The sequence below is a fragment of the Desmodus rotundus genome, chromosome 8, assembly GCF_022682495.2.
Source record: "Desmodus rotundus isolate HL8 chromosome 8, HLdesRot8A.1, whole genome shotgun sequence".
Lineage (NCBI taxonomy): Eukaryota > Metazoa > Chordata > Mammalia > Chiroptera > Phyllostomidae > Desmodus > Desmodus rotundus.
The window spans coordinates 103,389,298-103,413,454 of NC_071394.1; the positions used below are offsets into that span (position 1 = coordinate 103,389,298).

Here is a 24,157-nt window from a genome sequence, read left to right on the forward strand (position 1 = left end):
GGCCGAGCAACCTCCCCGCCCCCTCCGGCTCTGCTCCGGGCCGGCCGACGGCGCCCCTGGGGCTTAACTTCGCTAGGGAAGAGGAAGCGACACAGCGAATAGCAGGGTGTATGGGCGCAAGGGGCAAGGAAAGGCTCTTTGTGCATCTGCCTGCCAGCAAGGCCGTCTCTCCTGTCCTCCTCCGAGCCTCGGTGGCCCAGCTCACCTGAAGGAGGGAACCGGGACGCCGCCGCGGCCGCCGCGATGGCCGTTACGGCACGAGGCCTCCGCTCCACCGCCGCGTAGCTCTCGGGAGAGGGGCGGGGCGCGCGCGGCGGACAGGCGGAGCTGCACAGCCGACTGGCCGCGAGGCCGCAGGCGGATCTGCGCGGGCAGGAAACACTGTCCCGACTCAATCTGATAGGCTCGACCCCCTCTTTTCTTCCATCCCTGACGCGAGAGCCGTCTGCGCCGAACTGTGATTGGGCGGGCTGGCCTGTCAATCAAGCGCTGTTCTGGGAGAGGAGCGAGCTTTCTAAGCCGCAGAGAAAGCTAGAGAGAGGCGTCGGACCTTTACCCAGAGTCGAGTCTCCTTTTCCTCCCCTGCTGACTGCTTTGGGCCTTCCTCCTCAGCGCCTCAGGAGCGACTCAACAGCAAAAAAAAAAAAAAAAAAAAAAAAGACTGCTTCCCGAGGTCATCCCCAACTTCGGTGGCATCTTCCAGATTTCTATGCCTGAAGAGTCTTGGTAGATGAAGGTTGTTGGGGACAGGAAGCTATAAGGAAAAAGAAACCAAGGCCTGGAAATGGGGACCTGAGAGAAAAATTTAAGATGTGTGCCCAATTTGAGCCATAGACCGAAGTAAGCTGAGTCTGAAGGCTTTCGAAATGTCCTGGTGTGTAAGGTAGCCTTCAGTCTCGTTTGCGGTAGTCAGTACTGTGACCTTCGGTGACAGGTCTTCCCACTCTTAGCGGCCCAGCTCCAGCCACCTGCCGAGTCATCAGTAGGTTGGTTTCCCCGATGCGAGGCTGCAGCCCCCCACATGCCTTACTCCTTCCTAACCAGCTTTTGTGGCTCGGGTTAGGCTTGCTTCCTCAGGGAAGACTACTCGAGTTAGGTACCCTTCTTGGAACGCTAGTATTTGCCCCATCCAAGCTGTTGAAATAGTTTGCCTGTACCCCCACCTTGCCTGTAAACTCCATTTAAGTCAGGAGCCATATCAGTTTTCAGTTCTCCACTGCCTAGCACGTGATAGATCGTCAGCACATATTATTGAAGGCCTTAATGCATCTCCCTTTCCTATCTTTAATGCTGGCCCTGACTCTAGGGCCCAAGGGTTCACACTTTTCTGCATTTACTTAAAAGCTACTCATTTGAATGCTGATTAAGTGCATGCTGTATGCTTGACATATACAGGATCACAAGGTCAAGCTCAAATCAAGCTCAACCTGTGGTCCCTTCTTGGCTTCAAGTTGGTTGATACAAATAGAGCATGAAACTCTGAGCAAGAGCTACTTTGTGTTTATATCTCATTATTGGCATCCACAGTGAGCAATGTAAGTGAATTCTGTACTTACTCTAAGGGTCTAAATACTTTGCATATTTTATATGGCTGTATGGACTGAATTGTGTGCGCCATGTCAAATTTGTACATGAAGCCCTAACCCCCAATCTGACTATGTGGAGATAGGGCCAAATTAAGTTGAGGTGATAAGAGTGGGGCACTAATACTATAGGATTAGTGTCTTTCTAAGAAGATACACCAGAGAGCTTGCTCTGTGTTTTCACTGTGAAAGGACATGGTAAGAAAGCAGCCATGTAGATCCAGAAAGAGTTCTCACCAGAAACTGACTGTACTGGCAGTGGCACCCTGATGTGGAACTAAGCCTGCAGAACTGTGAGAAATTAAATTTTTATAGTTTGAGCCACCCAGTCTGTGGTATTTTGTTATGGCAGCTTGAGCTAATACAGTAGTTTTATTTGTTTTGATAAATCTTAGAAAGTTTATGGACTGACATAATTATATTTATTTTTGAAACTGGAGAAACCATTGTCCAGAGGTTAAACTTATTCTTCCAAAATCACACAGCAAACTGTTAGGAAAACCTAGTTCAATTCAAATCTAGTAATACATTTGACATGTGATGGGGGAAGGGGGTGTGAATACAAATTCAATAGGTAAAGTGGTTCTTGCCATCAGGTACCTTATACCACCTACCTTAAATGGGGAAAATAAACCCAGAAAAAATATGCTTAAGCGTAAGTTTAGATTTATTTTGTAAGGGAATATGTATTTTGAGAGGGCCAATGATCTGAACAGATTTTTCTAAGATTTTGATGCAGATTTCTTGATTACTGAATGCCACCTATTTAAGCAATAGAACTAAGGAATTTAAATGTTGTATGTCCCTCTAAATGTGTGGAGTTTTTTTCCTTTTTTCTCATAACCCATTCTTCCCAGGAACTCTTCTAGAAAAGATAAAAAATTTAAGAAAAAAAGTTTAAAATAAGGAAACAGCAATGAAAGAGGAAAGCATTGGATGGAAGGGTAGATAGGCAAAAAGTCATGTGTCAATTGCAGTATGAGCCCTGATTGGTGTGGCTCAGTTAGTTGGGTGTCAACCTTCAAAGCAGAAGGTCGCAGGTTCGATTCCTGGTCAGGGCACATGCCTGGTTAGTGAATTTGGTCCCTGGTCAGAGGGTAAATGGGAGGCAACCAATTGATGTTTCTCTCTCACATCGATGTTTCTCTCCCTCTTTTTCTCCCTCCCTTCCCCTGTCTCTAAAAATAAATAAAGTCTTTTTAAAAATTATTGAAGAACTGCAATATGATATAGTTAGAAGGAATGGAGTCCACATTCTTATGGGGTAGGAGTTATTCCAGAGACTTCTTTTAACACATGCTGTTGACTCCCCAACTTTCACACATAAACATGCATGTTGCTTCTTTTTCCTCTTTTAGTGGAACTCAAACCAAAAACAGGAATCACCCTTCATAATTAGTGCTGAGTGGACCAGGGGCTAGCCAAAATCAAGTGACAGGAAAATTTAGGTCAGAACTTTAGACCTATGGACTGGAAATGGGGCTTCAAATATGAGTAGCTAATCTGTCTAGGATAAAAGCTTGCAGGCAGCTCATTTCATTAATCCCAAAGGAAAAGATTTAGGAAGACAGGGAAAGGGAAAAAGAGCCCCCATGTCTCAAGACCTTTCCCTGAAAACTGTTGTTAGTGTATAGTTAGAACTGATTAGAGAAAATGATCTGGTTTAGCATCATTGTCAAGCAGGACTGTTTAGGACCAAAAAGAGCCCTACCTACTAATCAGAAAAAAGTAACTAATCACAGCTGTGAGATTAATTACTGACAGCTGTGAGTAATAAGGCTCAGCTGTGAGACAGAAATTAGGGGACCCTGGAAACTAAATTTAATTTCTGGATTGAATATTGTATTGCTTTTATGGGAATTCAACAAAAATTTATTAAGAATCCACTTTGGGGTAGACACTACAATAGTTTAAAAACTGTCCAGTCTAGGCACTACTGGAGATCTAAAAAGACAATTCTTAAACTTAAAGGAGCTTAACCCAGTATCAGAGAATGAGATTTACACAGATACTTATTAATATATAAGTACAGCAATAGTATGTATAGGGTGACATTAAGCCACCAGGGGAGGGGAGTTGTGTGGTCAGCCTAGTCAGGCAATTAAGTAAGCAAAAAGAAGGACTTTCTACATAGAGGAGCCTGCATAAAAAAAGGTATTACACAATAGTAGAATGTTGCTGGAGCAGATGACTGGAAATGTAAGTAATACTGGGTTATTGAATTCAAGGACCTTAAATTTTATTCTATAGGCAATGAGAAGCCATCAGAGGGTTTTCTTTTAGCACTTTAAAAGTCATTCTGTTGTTTTCTGGCTTCCGTTGTTTCTGATGAGAAGCCAGCTGTAATTCTTATGATTGTTTTCCTGAATGTCATGTTTCGTTTCCGGCTTTTAAAAAAGATTTCATTTATTTATTTTTAGAGAGATGGGAAGGGAGGGAGAAAGAGAGAGAAGCATTAATGTGTGAGAGACACATCAACTGGTTGCCTCTCACATGCCTTCAACTAGGGACCTGGCCTACAATCCAGCCATATGCCCTCATTGGGATTCAGTGACCCTTTGGTTCACAGGCTGGCGCTCAATCCATTGAGTCACACCAGCCAGGGCATTTTTCTGGCTGCTTTTAAGATTTTGGGTTTTTACCTTTGTTTATCAGCAGTTACACTATGTTACTAGTTATGATTTTCTTGGTATTTACCCTTGGATTCACGTATCCCTATTTTTGTGGATTGCTGGTTGTAGTTGTTTTCTTTTTGTCCAATTTGAAAAAATTTTCACCAACACTGCTTCAAATATTTTTTTCTGCCCTTTTCTCTCTTCTCTTCTGGCATTATACTTAAACACCTACACTGAAGTTCTTAGTCCTTACAACATGTCATTCCAAGCTTTATTATTTTTTTTTCAAGTCTTTTTCTTTCTGTGTTTCAATTTGGATAATTCATTTTGAAAGCCAGTGTCTAGTAATTGCTAGGAAATTTGAATGTTAACATTTTACCAAAAGCACAGACACCTAACTAATGACTATGGGTTCTTTGGGGGAAGAAACATTAATGAAAAAAATAGAAATCACAAGATATTACAACAGAGAATTTAGTATTGGATGTTGATGTGAGGCAGGACAGTAAGAAGCTAGGACAATTATTTGGGAAGCACAATGGAGAAACTGAGACTGAGACAGATAGTTGAACAAACCAGGCAAGCAACTTACAGCCGGATAATAAATTGCAAGGTCTTATCTTACACATTCCAGATCATGCCAGAGTGGACCCACCTCAGTCATGGTCCGTTTCAGGCAACACTCTTTGAAGGTGAAACTGACCAGAGAATGACCTGTGTGCTCACTTTGATTCATCAGCATATTAAAGAACACACCTGGAAAGCTGATGCGTATTCTTTTGAGATCCTCCCCTGAGACCTCCCCTAAAATTCCTGCCTTTAGATAAAAACCCTTTAAAACAAGGACCCAGTGCATTCTCAGTCTAGAGGGCAACCTCACCTTTTTTCATTGCGTGTGTATCTGTGCTTTCTTTCTCCTAAGTTCTAAGGGTCCCCATGACACTTGTAGCCAAGGGAGTAGCAGGCGGCAGCAGCTTGTCCCAGGGTCCCCCCTGGACCTATCTCAAAGGGCCCTTCCTTTGCTTCTATAACTTGTTTCCCAAGTCCACACAACATAGCTGGCTCACTTCTTCTGCCTCTGTGACTTTCTTTCTAAAAGGCCAAGCCAGCTCTCTGAGCAGCCCACTCAAATCTTCTCTTTGAGTGTACTTTCGCTTTGCATGCTAAATAAACTTCCTCTTGTGCCCGAGTTCTTGGCTCTGAATTCTTTATTTGCTGAACTCAAGAACTGAGAGCCAACATTGCCAGCAAGAGATGGACTGAAAAAGCAAAAAGGGAACACTGAAATAGCCCAGAGGTGATAACTGTAGAAAGCAGCTATCTCCACTAAAGCAAGTGAAAAAGAGGAATTGAGGTTGGACTATCAGGTCTCAAGAGCTCAGAAGAATAACCCAGATGAACTGTAGCTCCAGTCCCTGAGAGGATGCTGTCCATCTGGTCCTGTTACCTTTGAGAGGGATATGATTAGGCTGGTTAGGAGTGAAGGTGTGCCAAAAGAAGCTCAAGGATGAAATCAGTTGTTTCTGCTAGAGCTAGGGACCATTGCTTATTGCTGAGGTAACAATGACAGACACTGCGAACAATTGGAAAGGAGGAAGTCCTTTTGCCCCTTCACTTCCAGTCTCCCTGTATGGCCTTTATTGGTGGAACCTAGTGAGACATCAGCTAGCATAGGAAAAATGTAGTTTGCAGGGTCTGAGCCGTAGCATCAGAAAGGAAAGTACAGAAAGGGAATTTGGAGCTAGGATAGCTCAATAGCAATAGTTTAATAACCAGTACCATATCAACATTGCTTTGTACTAAATTAGTAGGAGTTTCCCAAATTAGACCCAAATTAATGCTACCTTATGCTTTTACAGACTTTTAGGCCTTTTTAAAAAGAATCTGAGGACACCATGTTTTATCATTTTTCTGCTATACTGTGATTGCTGTTCGTATCTTTTTCGGGGCTAAAAGGTACCTTTACTGAAGCTCATACATATACTGACTACAAAATCTAAACAAGGGCAATTTTGAAGAGATCCTATAACTGAGTATAAGCAGAACCTGCCCCAACACTAGACCTCCTACCATCAGGCAAAAAAAGGTATAGACTAAGTACAGCTGGCAAGAATCCAGTCTTTTGCCTATTTCCATATCCTATGCATTGCCTAATGTGGCCATAGCAAGAGTAAGACCAATTTACTGTTCTAAGGCAGGATAAGCACCCTTGTCATTGAAAAACCAGCTCCTTTCTTTTGTTTCCTCTTGCCTTACTCAAGTTCCCTTACTCAGCCCAATCACCTCTAGCTTTCTAATGCAAGTAGATGGTAAAGCAGGGCCCGGCGTTCAGCATTTTACCCTACAGTGTACTTTTCACAAATGAAGGTTTTTGAATATTGAAGGATTTTTGTTGAACATATATAAAACATTGGGCACGAACATTTTTCTAATCTTTGAACTTTAGTATCACAGAATTTCCATTTGAAAGGGGTCATTTCTTCAAGTCTATGTTCTTTAGTGATGAAAGTTAACATTCTCCTTCTACCACAATTACCTTTTGTTAATAACAGTAAAGACATTAGGTTCATGACATTTCACATATTTAATATTTGTTTTTTAATATATTAGACTAGAATATATTTTCTACATCTGCATATATTAATTAAATATCATATAGCACTCTGCCAATTATATAACACAAAAGGTATAGTGAATATTAAAGTGGCAGTGTACCTATTAATAACTGATGGTTAAGATAATAGTTAGGTATTCATTTAATGGGAGAGTCTATAATTTCCTGATAATGCTGCCTTCTTAAATTCTTCCAGTAAAGTTTGTAGCCAGCAAGGACAAAAACACTAATCATAATGATTACACCTCCAAAGACATCATAGACACTAGGAAATATGTGTAACACTATAAGCTGCAAGACCATTGCTACCACAATCTCCAGATGCTGTACTGTGCTGACCAAAGCTGGATGGAATTTGTCCAAGGCATAATAAACTCCTAAGAATGCTGCAGTAGAAGAGACACATATAGCAATGAGATAACTCCAGGTTTCTACATCTGATGGGATAATGGGTTCTTGAAGAATGAACATAGTACATACTCCCCAAACTGTCCCAGTCCAACCAAAGGTAAACAGTGCAGTCCACATGCTGATTTTCTCCTTAATGGATCTGTATACTATCATGGAGAGAGCAGTGGTCAGCCCAGCCATCACAGTCATAGTGTATCCAAAGGCTTCTTTCCAAGCATTTAACAAGGAATTTTCTTCATTAACTATGTTGGGGATCATGACAAGACAAACACCTAAGATGCTGCAAATAACTGTAGCCATGTCAATATAAGCCATTTTCTCATCTACAAGTAAAAAAGCCAAAATGGCACTGAAGACTGTGGTTGTGGCTCTCCACATAGTGGTCCCATTGCTAGGAGGAACTATAGAAAATGATGTATAAGCACAGGTGATAGAGATGACATTGCATACACCATAAAAGAAGAGTCGTGATCTATATCCACTGGGTCCAAAGGGGGCCTCCTGGTAGTAACAGACAACTAACACAGATAAGACCTGTAAAACAGAACGGATAAAAATCAATTCTAGAGATGGAATTTTAGAACGATCAGAAACAAGCCTAGTGATAAGAGCTACACATCCATGAGCCAAAGCAGATCCAAACAGCACTATCCACATTTTTCTAGATTGGAAAATGTTTTTTTCTGCAAAACTCTGAAATTGTCCAATCTCATTGGTCATTGGGTCTTCTGTTGGTAGAGGTCGGGTATCCATGGTTCCAAAAAAAGTTCTTCCTTTTTTTTTCATTTCACTCAGCAGGCCTTTCTTTGGATTTTCTTCCATAAAATTTCCATAATCTTCATTAATTTCTTCATATCCATCATCCCCAGGTTGGGGATAATGAGAAGTGTATTTCACCATCACCGTATTGGGATGTATTTTCACCCGCTTTTTAACTGGGTATTTTTTGGAGGGAGAAGTATCCATTTCTTCAGATAATTCTATTTAAGAAGAAAAAAAGACAAATGAATACATTCATTCAGTTGAAATTTAGTGTAATTTCTATTATAATTAATATGTACCAATTCTATAAAAGAAATAGAGGTTGTAATAGGAGTTTCAAAAAAATTATAGGAAAAGATGATCTGGCAATATGCCTTATCAGGTGTATGAGGCCCAATGAAATGATCTACCTTTTTTTGTTCTCATCTTAAGTCTGCCCCTATTTATCATTCTGCTTATTCTTTGACTTATTCAGCTCTATTTCATATCTTTATATCACAAACAACTGATAATTTTCCATCTTTTAATTCCTACCTGTCTCTCCACCTATCCAATAAGATAAACATAACCTAGATCACACCAGTCCTGCTGGTGTAGCTTGGCTGGAGTTGGTTGGAGCATCATCCCATAGACTAAAAGGTCACGGGTTTGATTCCTGGTCAGGACACATGCTGGGGTTCCGGGTCCGATCCCCTGTCAGGGTGCACACAAGAAGGCAACCAATTGATGTTTCTCCCTCATATTGGTGTTTCTCTCTCTCTCCCTACCTCTCTCTCTCTCCCCCTGCCCCCTCCCACCCCTTTTCTCTCTCTCTAAAAGCAATGAAGAAATGTCCTCAAGTGAGGATAAAAAAACTTTCATTCTAATTGTATTCATTTGTCTGTATTATAAATTGTAAGTGGATAAGGCCAAGTCTTTTATATAATCACTACTGTATAATACCAGAATTAGCCTTATATTACAAATCATAGTGATTTTTATAACATTCATTCTGAGCTCCACACATTTTAAGGTATATGGATACACTGAAATTTAATAAATAAAAAGGATTTAGTGATGTTCATGTGGTGGTGGTGCGTAAACCTTCCTGATGTCCAACTGAGCAGTATGTTTTTTAACCAAGATTTTACTGAAGCTACGCGTCAATTCTGCAATAGCACTTCTAATATTTTACCCTAAAGAGATGATCACAAGGTGCTTGTTACTTTGTGTAAAAAGAAAAAAAGGAAAACCTAAGACTACATATTTACATATTTGCTTATATAGCACAAAGAAATTATGAAAAGATATGAAGGAAACAAATAATCATAGGGATAGGACAGGAAACAAGAATGGAAGAAACCTAGAAAAAAAATCTTTTTACTGTATACCTTTTTATATTTTTATTTTTGAATCATAATGTTCAAAACTTTAAAAACTAAAAATATTAATCTGTTATTTAGGAAAAAGAGAGCTTATACAAAAAGGTGTAGAAAATAAAAAAATTTTAAATAAAAAATTTAAAGGTGTAGAAGAGATGTTTAATAGGAAAGTTTGCTGTAGCCAATACAATGACCCTTCATACAGTGGAATACTGTGCTATGCATCCATTAAACGGGACAGTGCAGATTTCTTCTGACATGGAAAGATGTCCATGACACATTGTTGAGTGGGAAAAAAGTTAAGCTTCTTATAAGGATTATATGAGAAAATGCATATGAATAATTTTTTACAATGTCAACATACAGTAAACTCTCAATAAATGTTAACAATAAACTCAGCTTCCTTTCACCTGTAATTAAATCTTTTGAAACAATGTTATTCTATTTGTTCACTCAGTTCTCCCTCCTTATCTATCCATCCAAGAACAATTTTCTTCCAAAATGATGCCTCCCCTCCCCTCTAAAAAAAAAGAAAGAAAGAAAAAACCTTTCTATTTTGTTGTCCTCATGACACACTTCCTAGTCCTTGCCAAAAAACCATCAGTTCCAGGGTCTTAAGCTATGGTCCAGATACCAAAATATATTTTGTTCTTTGATACCATCTGGGTAGCCAAGTGTTCCATTCCTATTTACTCCTTTGTCTTCTAAAGGACACCACCTTCAACTGGAAGAAGTTATTTTAAAAAACACCACCTGTGCCTCTTTCAGTTTCTCAGCCGGGATCTTCTACTTGCAGTTCTTTGTGCATATTTCTATCAAGCTAATCTGATGTTCTTTTTTCCAACTTTTATTAGGATATTTCCACTTCAAGTCATAACTTCAGCTTCAATAATCACAAATTGAATTAATAGTCATGTTTTCCCAAATACATTTTCCCAACTTCCTCATTCATGTTTGCAATACCACTATTTTTCCAGTTCCCCAAGCTAGAAACCAAGGAACATTCTGAATTATCCTTTCTGCCACCACAGTTCCATTTGGTCATTGGTCTTACTGTTTTTGTCTTTGCAATATTTCCCTTTTTCCAATTCCATTTTACCTTTGTCATTCTGGATCAGGTAATTGTCAATTCCTATCTAGAGTATTGCAATAGCAACTTAACTAGCCCCGTTGAATCTCAGTCCTTCTCCCCTAAAGTCCATCTATATTATACCATTATAACATTAATCTGTCTTCAAATTACTCAAAATAAAAACTTCCCTCAAGCTTGCTCCATTCAAGAACCTATAGTGATTTCCTAGTAACTACCTCATCAAATCTCAATTCCTCTGCCTGGCTCTCAAGACCCTGCGTAGTGTAACCCCTGTCAATACTTGGCTGCTTAACACTCATACTTTGATCAGTCCAACATTCACCCTGTCCTCACTCCCCATGTGTACATATCATTTCTCTAAACCTTTATGTTCAATAGTTTCCCCTCTGCTCCAACTCTCTAAAAAATGTTTATCTTTTAAGAAGGCCCAGTCCAAATTCCACCTTTTAGAAATAAGCCTTCTTAGACCACTCTAGCCACATATTTTCCTTCTTTGTTTAACATCTGCAATAGTTCTTGTAATTTTTGTAATCTAATTATTTTTTATTCAGTTGTCTCGGTGGAGTTTTGTCTCTAGTAATTGCACTCAAACTTGCTATGTTAAGTCTCCTTTCCTTGCTAGTCAGCAACTGTCTTAATGATGTCTCAGATCACATAATTTCCTACTTGCTGTCCATTGTTAAAATTGTGACATCAATTCAAATCTTCCCCTTTCCCCACTGCATGCCAGTTTTCTAGCTCCAAGGCCAAGAATAGGGAGAGGATGTAGTCTGTTATTTTACTCCTCCCATTCCCTCCCAGGTCATTGCAAATAATGACCTGGTAACCTTTAGCCTGACTGTATTTAAGTATCAAGAAGACAAAAAATAATGACTACAGAAGAAATATACAACTTTAACACAGACAATGAAGACATTAAAATTGTTAGATATTTTGCTTAGTTTGGCTCAATCATCAATTCAAATGGAGACTGCAGTCAAGAAATCAAGAAAAGGCTGAGACTCAGAAAGGCAGCAAAGGAAGAATTAGGGAAAATCATCAAAAGCAAAGATGTGTCACTAGAGACCAAGACTAAGATCACCCACATCCTTATATTGCTAATTACTATGTACTGAACATTGGACAGTAAAGACCAATAGGAAAAAAAATGATTCATTTCAACTATGGGGTTAAAACAGAGCTCCACGGACCCTGGATTGCCAGAAAAATGAACAAATGGGTCCTATAGCAAATTAGGTCTGAAACATTGTAGGAGGTAAAAATGACAACACTAAAGCTATCCTACTTCAGGCATATCAAGAGATGGTCAGGTTCTCTGAAAAAGATTATAATTCTGGGGCAAATAGAAGGCAGAAGGAAAAGAGGAATAACAAATGAAAGATGGATTGACTCCATAAATGAAACCATAAGCATGAGTCTATAGGAGCTGAGCAGGGCTGTTGAGGAAAGGATGTTGTGGATATCACTCATTCATAGGGTCACCAGGAGTCAGGTGACTCGGGGGCATGTAACAACAAAACCTTCACCCTCAGTCAGGTTTAAGGGGGAACATTCCTCTCCCTACCCATAAACAAAAAGCACAACATTCTTTCTTCTTAGACCAAAGACCCATAACATAATATGATCCCTGGGACAGACTGTATTTTCCAAAGAGAGTCACTAATCTAATGCCTCCTATACTACATATTTGGTGTGTTTTTTTTAAATATGAATTTGACATTATTAAATAGAGTGCTAGGGTCTATATCTCCTCCTATTAAAAGCAGGCAGACTTTTGTGACTGTTTAAATCAAGAGTATGGTAGGTGACATATTGTGACTTCTCTGACCTCAAAAAAGGTGATAGAGCTATTCCTTCATGGCTGTAACACTTGTGCTTGCAGCTCTGAGCCACCAGGTAAACAATTTGACTGCTCTGAGGCCACCATGCTGTGAAGCTCAAACTAGTTTTGTAAAGAACCTGGTTGTTGTATTGCAGTTCATTGTGTTGCAGGACTTGGGAGAGCTGTGGTGCTTGTTGCCCTAGCATTAATTGAAGGTGGAATGAAATATGCAGACAGTACAGTTCATAAGACAAAAGTGTCAAGGAGCTTTTAACAACAAGCAACTTTTGTATCTGGAGAAGTTATCATCCTAAAATGTGGCTGCGCTTCAAAGACTCCAATGGTCATAGAGACAACTGTTGCATTCAGTAAAATGGGTCCCTGATGCCATTGCCTTGGAAGTGGAACTTGAGATAGGATCTAATTTGTCATACACATAGCCAACATATTGGCTTGGTGAATAAATCTAATGAAGCTTCCATAAGAATATTAAAAAGCAGTTTTACCAGGTGGCAAGCTTGACAGAATTGCAACCTCTATGTGTGGGTTTTGATTGACCTGTTTTGACACTTAGCAAAAGATTCTTATTATTCAGCTTTAAAATGTGCTTATTATTTGTACCAATTGACTTACCCTGAAATCATGCGATATTCAGTTATATCTTTAAATCTATTCCCATGTCAGAATCTTATAAATATATGAGATTTAGAAAGATTAGGTATCAAAATGCCCAGCACAATACTTGTATATTTTTAGTATTATACAGAACTAAAATCCCAGGAACTGTGAACATTCAGGACCTTATGTGGTTTCTCCCTTCATTTATTTCAAACATAGGAAGTAGGGCCTATGTGGTTATTTGACTACTCACTTTATGTTTACATCTCCTATATTCATAAGTATACCTCAGGCTTGCTCAACTTTTTGATTTTTATAAAAAGTCTTAGTGATTATTTAATGTTTTTCTATAAATCTCATTTTGTGCTGTTATGGAAAGCCTCCATCTTGAAAATCTACATGTACAGAAGCACATGTCTTTAATGTCTCCAGACAAAAAATTTATGTCTCCATAAAATTAACTATCTCCAGACAGTTAATTTTGATGTTTACACTTGGGGTGCAACTTATAGGGAGGGCCTGAGAAAAGAATGGGAGGGGGCTATTAAATATTTTTAGTAAAATGTTGCCTTTGTCTTGTGTGGAACATGTAGATAATGCTCTTTAGTAAATTTTTTTTAAAGGTAAAGGTAGAGATGCTTTGTTGTAGCTAAAACAATTCCTAATCATAAAAATTCTGAAATTCGGGGGAGGGAGGTGGGTTCGGCTGGGGTAGGGTGGAGGGATGGGGAGAAAATGCAGATAACTGTAATTGAATAACAATAAAATTTTTTTTAATATTAAAAAACAAAAAAATCTGAAATTCTTGTCTTTGTTTTCATATATTCTGAAGTTGTTTACCAACTTATTTTTTGTTTGATGTGTGATTTTTTTTCCTTCCCACCCTCTCTTGCCAAAAAAAGTGGGTTTTTGCTAATGAACTGAGCAGACATCTAATATTTTATATGCCTTTTGAGCTGTGTAACTTAATGTTTAGATACTTGATAATTTGTTTATTATGTAATTGATAAAGTGGTGATGTATATTAATGTTAGTTCAACCATATATTTATACTGTCTGGGAATGTGTGGTTATAGTTCTGTGGGAGAAATAATTTGTCAGTGTTCACCAGCTTGTAAAAAATCTAGTGTGAGAGCTTAAGCATCTAAATACATAATGAAATGCAAAAAAAAAAAAAAATCTTCAAGTCTGTATCTCTGTGTAAAAGCCCACTGCTTTAGAGAAAAATAATCTGCTTCTAAGCTCTCTTTCAGAAAAGAAACTATCTTCATTTTCCTGAAATCATAAATTCCCTAACAGTGGGGATGATGACATCTGTGTAGAATGTAAGAGAAAGGCCTCAATCACATGACCACCCCTGCCACTGAGAATCCTAGCCCAAAATCTGGCTTCCTGCCATCCAAACTAAATTGTACACATTTTCACTCCTCTGGGCCTTTTCCCTGTGCCATTTGGCATTTTCCCTCCTGCCTCCTTTTGTCATGTTATTTTCTTTGTGTATGACATAGTTATGTTTTTAAAAAACAGTGTTTCCTGTGTATGTTTAGAGGGAGGGGGGAACAACCCAAGTTCTTAAACAGATGAATGGATAAAGAAAATGTGGTATATCCATGCAATCAAATATATTCAGCTATAAAAAGGAATGAAATTCCATTACATACTACAATAGGGATAAAACTTGAAGACATGTGCTAACTGAAATAAGCCAGACACAAAGGACAAAGATTATATGATTCCACTTATATGAGGTATTTTGAATATGCAAATTCATAAAAACAAAATAGATTAGAGGTTAGAAGGCCAGTGGGGAAGGGGAATGGGTAGTTATGCTTAATGGTTATAGGGTTTCTGTTTGGGATAATGAAAAAGTTTTGGAAATGGTGGTAATGGTTGCACAATATTATGAATGTAATTAATGCTATTGAATTGTACACTTAAAAATGGTTGAAATGTTATGATTGTGTTATGCATATTTTAACAAAATTTTTTAAAATCCAAAAAAAAAAAAAGAAAAAAGAAAAGGAAGGTGGGGGAAAGGTAGTGGTTCCTCCAGTGTGTTTAAGTAGAGGGGGAGGAAATACTAGGTACTGGTATTTTTTAAAACCTCCTCCATGATCCTCATGTATAATTTTCTTGTGCGAGAACCACTTGGCTAAATTATCTAAGGGCCCTTCTGGCTTTAAGACTTAATGAATCTATGGGTTACTGCATGACTAAGGAAGATGGGAGTGGCACAGGGCTGGACAGTTGTTGGGTTTTTTTTTTAAGTGGATACTGAAGTTAGACTGCCTGGACTTGAATCCTATCTACATGTAATATTGTGATTTAGAAGAAATATATATTTGGTTATTCAGATGACCAAAAATATATTTCTCATATATGTTTGTTTTTTTGTCCACAGTTCCTGCCCCAGAGCTCCCAAAACCCTTGGAATTCCATTAAGTGATGAGAGTTGTATTAGTAAGCTGACTTTTGGAAAGCACCTAAGGATGGGAGCTGGCTGCAAGGAAAGTCAACCAAATGATTAGAGGATTGGAAATTTTAGTCCCATCCATGACCTCTGGGGAAGGGACAGTGCCTGGAGGTTGAATCAATCACCAATTGCCAATAATATAATCAATCATGACTGTAATGTAATGAAGCCTCCACAAAAGTCCAAAAGGACAGGATTTGGAGAGCTTCTGGGTTGGTGAACACATGGACATTTGGAGAGAGTGGCATGCTTAGAAAGGTCATGGGAGCTCTGGCTGTTGCTGAGTTATATCCTTTCACAAAATACTGGTAATTTAGTAAGTAAAATGTTTCTCTGAGTTCTGTGAGCTTCTCTAGCAAACTTATTGAGCCCAAGGAGGGGGTTGTGGGAACCTCTGATCTATATATAGCTGGTTGATCAGAGGCTCAGGTGACAATCTGGACTGGCATCTGAAAGGAGGGGATAGGGTAGGGGGTGTCAGTCTTACAGGACTGAGCTCTCAACCTGTGGGATCTGACACTATCTCTACATAGACAGTGTCAAAATTGAATTGAATTGAATTGAATTGTAGGACACCCAGCTACTGTCACAACATTGTTTGTTGGTGTGGGGAATCCCTCCCCTACCAGGTGGAATTGGATGCAGAATCCTTACTGTAGAACTTACTAAATATGTGACCTTGGGCAACTTAACTTATTTGCCAACAGTATTACTTCATGGAGTAGAATAAAAATATTAAACGAGTTAATACAAAATGCTTAATATCTGGCACCTGGCAAGTACTCAATAAACTTTAGTTCTTTTTTCACATTATTGTATCTGCCTGGAATGACATGGTCCTACCCCTCTCTACACTTGTCTACCTGTTGAGCTAACATTCGTGTTTGAGTGGTTTGCTGAAGTGCTATTTCCTCCTTTGCAAAGCCTTCCCTGGCCTTTCCCACTTTGTGCCCCACTGTCCCAGTATTCATTGGTTTATGTCTTTCCCACCAGACTACACACTTCTTGATAAGAGATTTTCCACCATTTTATTCTCTGCCCTTTAAATAGTGCCTGGCACATACTGGTACTCAACAAATGTTTGTTGGATGAAATAGAATGGGTTTGAAAACCAAGAAGAGGGAGACATGGAAAAGAATGGGGAATGATATTAAAACTATTGATATTTCCAATAGATGCAGAAAAAGCATTTGATAAGGTACAGCACCCATTTATGATAAAAACACTCAGCAGAGTGGGAAGAGAGCGAGCATTCCTCAACATAATAAAGGCCATATATGAGAGACCTACAGCCAACATCATTCTCAATGGACAAAACCTTAGAGCTTTCCCTCTAAGATCAGGAACAAGACCAAGGATGCCCTCTCTCACCACTCCTATTCAACATAGTATTGGAAGTCCTAGCCACAGCAATCAGACAAGAAAAGGAAATAAAAGGCATCCAAATTGGAAAGGAGGAAACGAAACTGTCATTGTTTACAGATGACATGATAGTGTACATGGAAAATCCTATTACTCTACCAAAAAACTACTCAACCTAATAAATGAATTTGGCAAAACAGCTGGATACAAAGTCAATACTCAGAAATCAAAGGCATTCTTGTACACCAACAATGAAACATCAGAAACAGAAATCAGGGGAACAATCCCATTCAATATAGCAACAAGAAAAATAAAGTATATAGGAATAAACCTAACCAAGAAGGTAAAAGACCTGTACTCAGAAAACTACACAACATTGAAGAAAGAAATTAAGGAAGACACAAACAAATGGAAGCATGTACCATGCTCGTGGATTAGAAGAATTAACATCATCAAAATGGCCATACTACCCAAAGCGATTTATAGATTCAATACAATCCCTATTAAAATACCCATGACATATTTCACAGATATAGAACAAACATTTCAGAAATTCATATGGAACCATAAACGACCCCGAATAGCTGCAGCAATTTTGAGAAAGAAGAACAAAGCAGGAGGGATCACAATACCTGATATCAAACTGTATCACAAGGCCACTGTAATCAAAACAGCCTGGTATTGGCATAAAAACAGGCACATAGACCAATGGAACAGAACAGAGAGCCCAGTAATAAACCCAAGTCTCTATGGTCAATTAATTTTTGACAAAGGGGGCAGCAGCATAAAATGGAGCAAAAATAGCCTCTTCAACAAATGGTGTTGGGAGATCTGGACAGCTACATGCAAAAAAAATGAAACTCGATCACCAACTTACGCCATACACAAAAATAAATTCAAAGTAGATAAAAGACTTAAATATAAATCGAGACACCATAAAAGTCCTAGAGGAGAACATAGGCAGAAAAATCTCAGATATTCTACACAACAATATTTTCATCGATATGTCCCCTAGAGCAAGGGACATAAAGGAAAGAATAAACAAATGAAACTTCATCAAAATAAAAAGCTTCTGCATGGCTAAAGAAAACAGTAGTAAAATGAAAAGGAAACCAACAGTATGGGAAAACATATTTGCCAATGATACCTTGGAGAAGGGTTTTGTCTCCAAAATATATAAAGAACTCACATGAATCCACTCCAGGAAGACAAACAACCCAGTTAAAAAATGGGCAAAGGACTTGAACAAACACCTCTCCAAGGAAGACATACAGAGGGCCCAGAGACATATGAAAGGATGCTCAGCATCACTAGCCGTCACAGAGATGCAAATTAAAACCACAATAAGGTACCATCTCACACCAGTCAGAGTAGCCAACATAAACAAATCCACAAACAAATGTTGGAGAGGATGTGGAGAAAAGTGACCCCTAGGACATTGTTGGTAGGAATGCAGACTGGTGTGGCCACTGTGGAAAACAGTATGGAATTTCCTCACAAAACTAAAAATGGAACTGCCCTTTGACCCAGCAATTCCACTGCTGGGATTATACCCTAAGAGCCCTGAAACACCAATTCAAAAGAACCTATGCACCCCAATTTTCATAGCAGCACAATTTACAATAGCCAAGTACTGGAAGCAACCTAAGTGCCCAACAGAAAATGAGTGGATCAAAAAACTATGGTACATTTACACAATGGAATTTTATGCTGCAGAGAGAAAGAAGGAGCTTATTCCCTTTGCAACAGCATGGATGGAACTGGAGAGCATTTTGCTAAGTGAAATAAGCCAGGTGGTGAGGGACAAATGATCTTACCTTTAACTGGAACATAATCAACAGAAGAAAAAAGCAAACAAAGTATAACCAGAGACACTGAAGTTAAGAACAATCTAACAATAGCCAGAGGGGAGCAGGGAAGGGACAGTGGAGAGAAGGGTTTTCAGGAACTACTATAAAGGACACATAAACAAAACCAAAGGGGAGGGTGGAAGCAGGGGAGGGAGGTGGGTTTGGCTGGGGTGGGGTAGAGGGGTGGGGAGAAAATGCAGACAACTGTAATTGAACAACAATAAAATAATTTTAAAATAAATAAATAAATAAAATAAAATAAAACTATTGATATTTCATTTGGAGATGATGTGACACTGTATATAGAGAACCTTAGAGATTCTACCAAAAAATTATTGGAACTGATAAATAAATTTAGAAAAGTAGGAGGACACAAAATGAATATCCGGAAATCAGTTATATTTTTATGAACTATAAGAAAGGAAAACTAAGAAAACAATCCCATTTACAGTTGCATCAAAAAAATAAAATACCTAGGAATAAATTTTACCAAGGAGGTAAAATACATGTACTCAGAAAATTATAAGGCCCTGAAGATGCAAATAAATGGAAGTATATCCCATGTTCATGAATAGGAAGAATTAGCATTGTTAAAATGTCTATACTACCCAAAGCAATCTTTAGATTCAATGCAATTCCTATCAACATACCAATGGCATATTTCACAAAACTAGAACAAATAATCCCAAAACTTATATAGAACCACAAAAGACCCCCAATAGCCACAGCAATCTTGAGGAAGAACAAAGCTGGAGGAATTACGCTACGTGATATCAAAGTACACTACAAGTCTATAGTAATCAAAATAGCATGGTACTGGCATAAAAACAGACATATAGAGCAACAAAACACAATAGGGAGCCCAGAAATAAATGCATGCCTATATGGTCAATTAATATTTGATAAAGGAGGCAAGAACATACAATGGGGGTAAAGACGGTCTATTCAATAAATGGTGTTGGAGAAATTTAACAGATATGTGCAAAAAAATGAAACTGAAATACCTTCCTACACCATACATAAGAATAAACTCAAAATGGATTAAAGACTTAAGTGTAAAACTCTGTACCATAAAAATTCTAGAAGAAAATATAGGCAGTAAAATCTCAGATTTTATTTTTAGCAATATTTTTTCTGGTTTATCTCCCCAGGCAAGGAAAACAAAAGAAAAAAAATAAACAAAATGGGATACAACAAAATGAAAACACAACGCACTGAATGGGAGAACATATTTGCCAATGATACATCTGGTAAAGGTTTAATATCCAAAATTTATTTAAAGACTCATACAACTCAACACCAAAAAACAAACAATCCAATTAAAAATGGGCAAAGGACCTGAATAGGTACTTCTCCAAAGAGGACATACAAATGGCCAATAGACATATGAGAAGATTAAAACCATAATGAGGTATCACCTCATGCCTATCAAAATGGCTATCATCAATAAATCAAAAAACAAGTATTGGCAAGATTGTGGAGAAAGGGGAACCCTTGTGGACTGTTGGTGGGAATGCAGATTGGTACAGCCACTGTGGAAAACAGTATGGAGTTTCCTCAAAAAACTAAAAATGGAACTGCCTTATGACCCAGAGGTTCCACTTCTGGGAATATATTCAAAGAAAACCAAAACACTAATTTGAAAGAATATATGCACCCCCATGTTCATTACAGCATTATTTATAATAGCCAAGCTATGGAAGCAACCCAACTCCCCATCAATAGACAAGTGGATAAAAAGCTGTGCTATACACACATGTATACACAATAGAATATTACTCAGCCACAAAAAAAGAATGAAATCTTAACCATTTGCAACAGCATGGATGGACCTAGAGGGTATTATGCTAAGTGAAATACGTCAGTCAGAGAAAGACAAATGCCATATGATTTCATTTATACGTAGAATCTAAAGAACAACATAAATGAACGAGCAAAACAAACAGATTCATAGATACAGACAACAGACTGACGATTGCCAGAGGGGAAGGGGCTTTGGGGATTGGGTGAAAAATGTGAAGGGATTGAGAAGTACAGATTGGTAGTTACAAAATAGTCATGGAGATGTAAAGTACACCATAGGAAATATAGTCAATAATGTTGTAATAACTATTGGGTACTGGCAATACAGAGGGAAGACTTTGTAAAGTATATGATTGTCTAACCACTATGCTGTATACCTGAAACTAATACAAGATAATATTAAATGTAAACTATAATTGAAAAATATTTAAAATATTTTTTTAAAAGAGTACTTGCCCTGGCCAGTGTTGCTCAGTGGGTTGAGTGTCAGCCTGTGAACCCAAGGGTCACTGGTTTGATTGCCAGTTAGGGCACATGCCTGGCTTGCAGGCCAGGTCCCCACTAGGGGGTGTGTTAGAGGCAACCACACATTGATGTTTCTCTCCCTCTCTTTCTCCCTCCTTTCCCCTCTCTCTAAAAATAAATAAATAAATAAAATCTTTTTTTTTAAAAAAGAAACTACTCATTTCTGTAGGATCTTAGAGGCCCAGAGAGCCACATCTGCTCTCTTGATATCACTGCTCAATCACTGGTAATCTTAGGTAACTGACAACCTAGTTTCCTTTGATAAACAAAACCATAGAAATGTTCAGAAGCATTCTCCCTATCCTCTGCCTTTAGCCTCTCGTTAGCCAGGGTTATGCAGAAATAGAGAAATTTACTCATGTGACGATGGAGGCTAGCAAGTCCAAAATCTGCAGTGGAGGGCTATAGGCTGGAGACCCAAACAAGAGACAAAGCTGTAGTTCAAGTCCAAAGGCTATCTAGGACAGAATTCCCTCTTACTCAGGGGAAGCCTTTTGCACTATTCAGGCCTTCAACTGATTGGAATAGGCCCATCCAAATTATTGAAGGCAACCTGCTTTATTCAAGCCTTCCGATTTCAATGTAAATCTCACCCAAAAACACCCTGACAAAAACATCCAAAGTAATCTTTTCACCAGCCTAGTTGACACATAAAGTTAATCATCACAGCTTCATGCTCTGCTTGTCTTCCACATGCACACAAGTCCTGGCTATTCCAAGTACAGGAAATTCTTTGAATATGTCCTGCTTTTTCATGTCTCTGCGTTTTTACATATTTTTTTTCTACTTTACGGAATATTCTTTTCCTGTTTTTTCACCTGGTAAATTTCTATTCATTCTTCAAGGCCCAAATTAAATACTGTCTTTTCTGGGAAACCTTCCTAGGCTACCTTTCACCCCAGAGCGAGGTTAGATGTCCACCCCAGTGCTTTCATTATACCTTCAATCATAGAATTTATTGCACTGAATTACAACTGTATTGCACTGAATTTCTCTTCTACTAGAATGTGAAGGTTTTTTAAAAAATATATCTTATTAAAATATATTTTATTTGTTTATTTTTAGAGAGGGGAAGGGAGGGAGAAAGGGAGAGAAACATCAATATGTGGTTGCCTCTTTAGCGCCCCCTCCTGGGGACCTGGCCCGCAACCTAGGCATGTGCCCTGACTGGCAATCGAACCAGTGACCCTTTGGGTCGCAGGCTGGCAATCAATCCACTGAGCCACACCAGCCAGGGCAGAATGTGAAGGTTTTAACCCCACAGGTATTAAAACTAAGTTTTACTAATTACTATATTTGCAGCACCTAGCACAGTACTTGGCATGAGATAGGTGTTTAACAGGTGTTTGTTGAATGAATTAATGAACTATTTTACTTTTATTTTTATTGTATAATTGTTCAAGTACAGTTGTGTCTATTTTCACCCCACCTTGGCCTGCCGCCCTATTCATCCCAGACTCCCAGCCACGAACCTACCTCCTTTGGCTTTGTCCATGTGTCCTTTAGACATGTTCCTTGATGGACCTTGCCCTATTTTCCCCCATTATCCCTCTCCCGCATCCCCTCTGGTTACTGTCAGTTTGTTCTTTAATTCAATGTTTCTAGTTATATTTTGTTTGCTTGTTTTGTTGATTAGGTTCCACTTATAGGTGAGATCATATAGTATTTGTCTTTCTCCACCTGGCTTAGTTCACTCAGCATAATGCTCTCCAGTTCCATCCATGCTATCACAATGGGTAGGAGCTCCTTTCTTTATGCTGTATAGTATTCCATTGTAAAAATGAACCACAGTTTTTTATCCACTCATTTACGGTGGGCATTTAGGTTGCTTCCAGCACTTGGCTATTGTAAATTGTGCTGCTATGAACATTAGAGTGCATAGGTTCTTTTGAATTGGTGTTTCGGGATTCTTAGCATATAATCCCAGCAGTGGTATTGCTGGGTCAAATGGCAGTTCCATTTTTAGTTTTCTGAGGAAATTCCATACTGTTTTCCACAGTAGCTGCACCAGTCTGCATTCCACCAACACTGCACTAGGGTTCCCTTTTCTCCACATCCTATTCAGCCCTTGTGGTTTGTTGATCTGTTTATGATGGCCATTCTGACTGGTGTGAAGTGGTATCTCATTGTGGTTTTAATTTGCATCTCTGTGATGGCTGGTGATGCTGAGCATCCTTTCATATGTCTCTGGGCCCCTTGTATGTCCTCCTTGGAGAACTGTCTGTTTAAGTCCTTTGCACATTTTTTAATTGGGTTGTTTGTCTTCCTGGAGTGGATTCATGTGAGTTCTTTATATATTTTGGAGACAAAACCCTTCTCCAAGGTATCATTGGCAAATATGTTTTCCCATACTGTTGGTTTCCTTTTCATTTTACTACTGTTTTCTTTAGCCATGCAGAAGCTTTTTATTTTGATGAAGTTTCATTTGTTTATTCTTTCCTTTATGTCCCTTGCTCTAGGGGACATATCGATGAAAATATTGTTGTGTAGAATATCTGAGGTTTTTCTGCCTATGTTCTCCTCTAGGACTTTTATGGTGTCTCGATTTATATTTAAGTCTTTTATCCACTTTGAATTTATTTTTGTGTATGATGTAAGTTGGTGACTGAGTTTTAGTTTTTTGCATGTAGCTGTCCAGATCTCCCAACACCATTTGTTGAAGAGGCTATTTTTACTCCATTTTATGCTTCTGCCCCCCTTGTTGAATTTTAATTGACCATAGAGACTTGGGTTTATTTCTGGGCCCCCTATTTTGTTCCATTGATCTGTGTGTAAACAGCAGGATACAAAGTCAATATTCAGAAATTGAAGGCATTTTTGTATACCAACAATGAAATATCAGAAACAGAAACCAGAAAAAAAAATCCCATTTGATATAGCAACAGGAAAAATAAAGTACCTAGGAATAAACCTAACCAAGGAAGTAAAAGACCTGTATTCAGAAAACTATACAACACTAAAGAAAGAAATTAAGGAAGACACAAACAAATGGAAGCATGTACCATGCTCATGGATTAGAAGAATTAATATCATCAAAATGTCCATACTACCCAAAGCAATTTATAGATTCAACACAATCCCTATTGAAATACCAATGACATATTTCACAGATATAGAACAAACATTTCAAAAATTTATATGGAACCAGAAATGACCCCAAATAGCCACAGCAATTTTGAGAAAGAACAAAGTAGGAGAGATCACAATACCTGATATAAAACTATATTACAAGGCCACAGTAATCAAAACAGTCTCGTACTGGCAT

General features: G+C 38.5%; 2 protein-coding genes across 7 annotated transcripts in view; both read right to left on the reverse strand.

Annotated features, from left to right (window-relative positions):
- The window catches only part of NCK1 (NCK adaptor protein 1), a 553,292-nt gene extending 552,933 nt beyond the window's left edge, over positions 1-359 (reverse strand). For 2 of the 3 annotated variants that reach the window (XM_053929351.1, XM_053929352.1), the window contains exon 1: positions 206-359. The gene's annotated coding sequence lies outside the window, so the exon portion shown is untranslated. The remainder of the gene's footprint in view (positions 1-205) is intronic. The other variant, XM_053929350.1, reaches the window with a different exon arrangement.
- A 6,412-nt stretch (positions 360-6,771) lies between these two features.
- SLC35G2 (solute carrier family 35 member G2) overlaps positions 6,772-24,157 on the reverse strand; it is a 105,912-nt gene continuing 88,526 nt past the window's right edge. For all 4 annotated transcript variants that reach the window (XM_045199664.2, XM_045199665.2, XM_024566234.4 and 1 more), the window contains one exon: positions 6,772-8,203. In XM_045199664.2, coding sequence (XP_045055599.2) covers positions 6,951-8,189 — 1,239 coding nt within the window. In that variant the 5' untranslated portion in view covers positions 8,190-8,203 and the 3' untranslated portion in view covers positions 6,772-6,950. The remainder of the gene's footprint in view (positions 8,204-24,157) is intronic.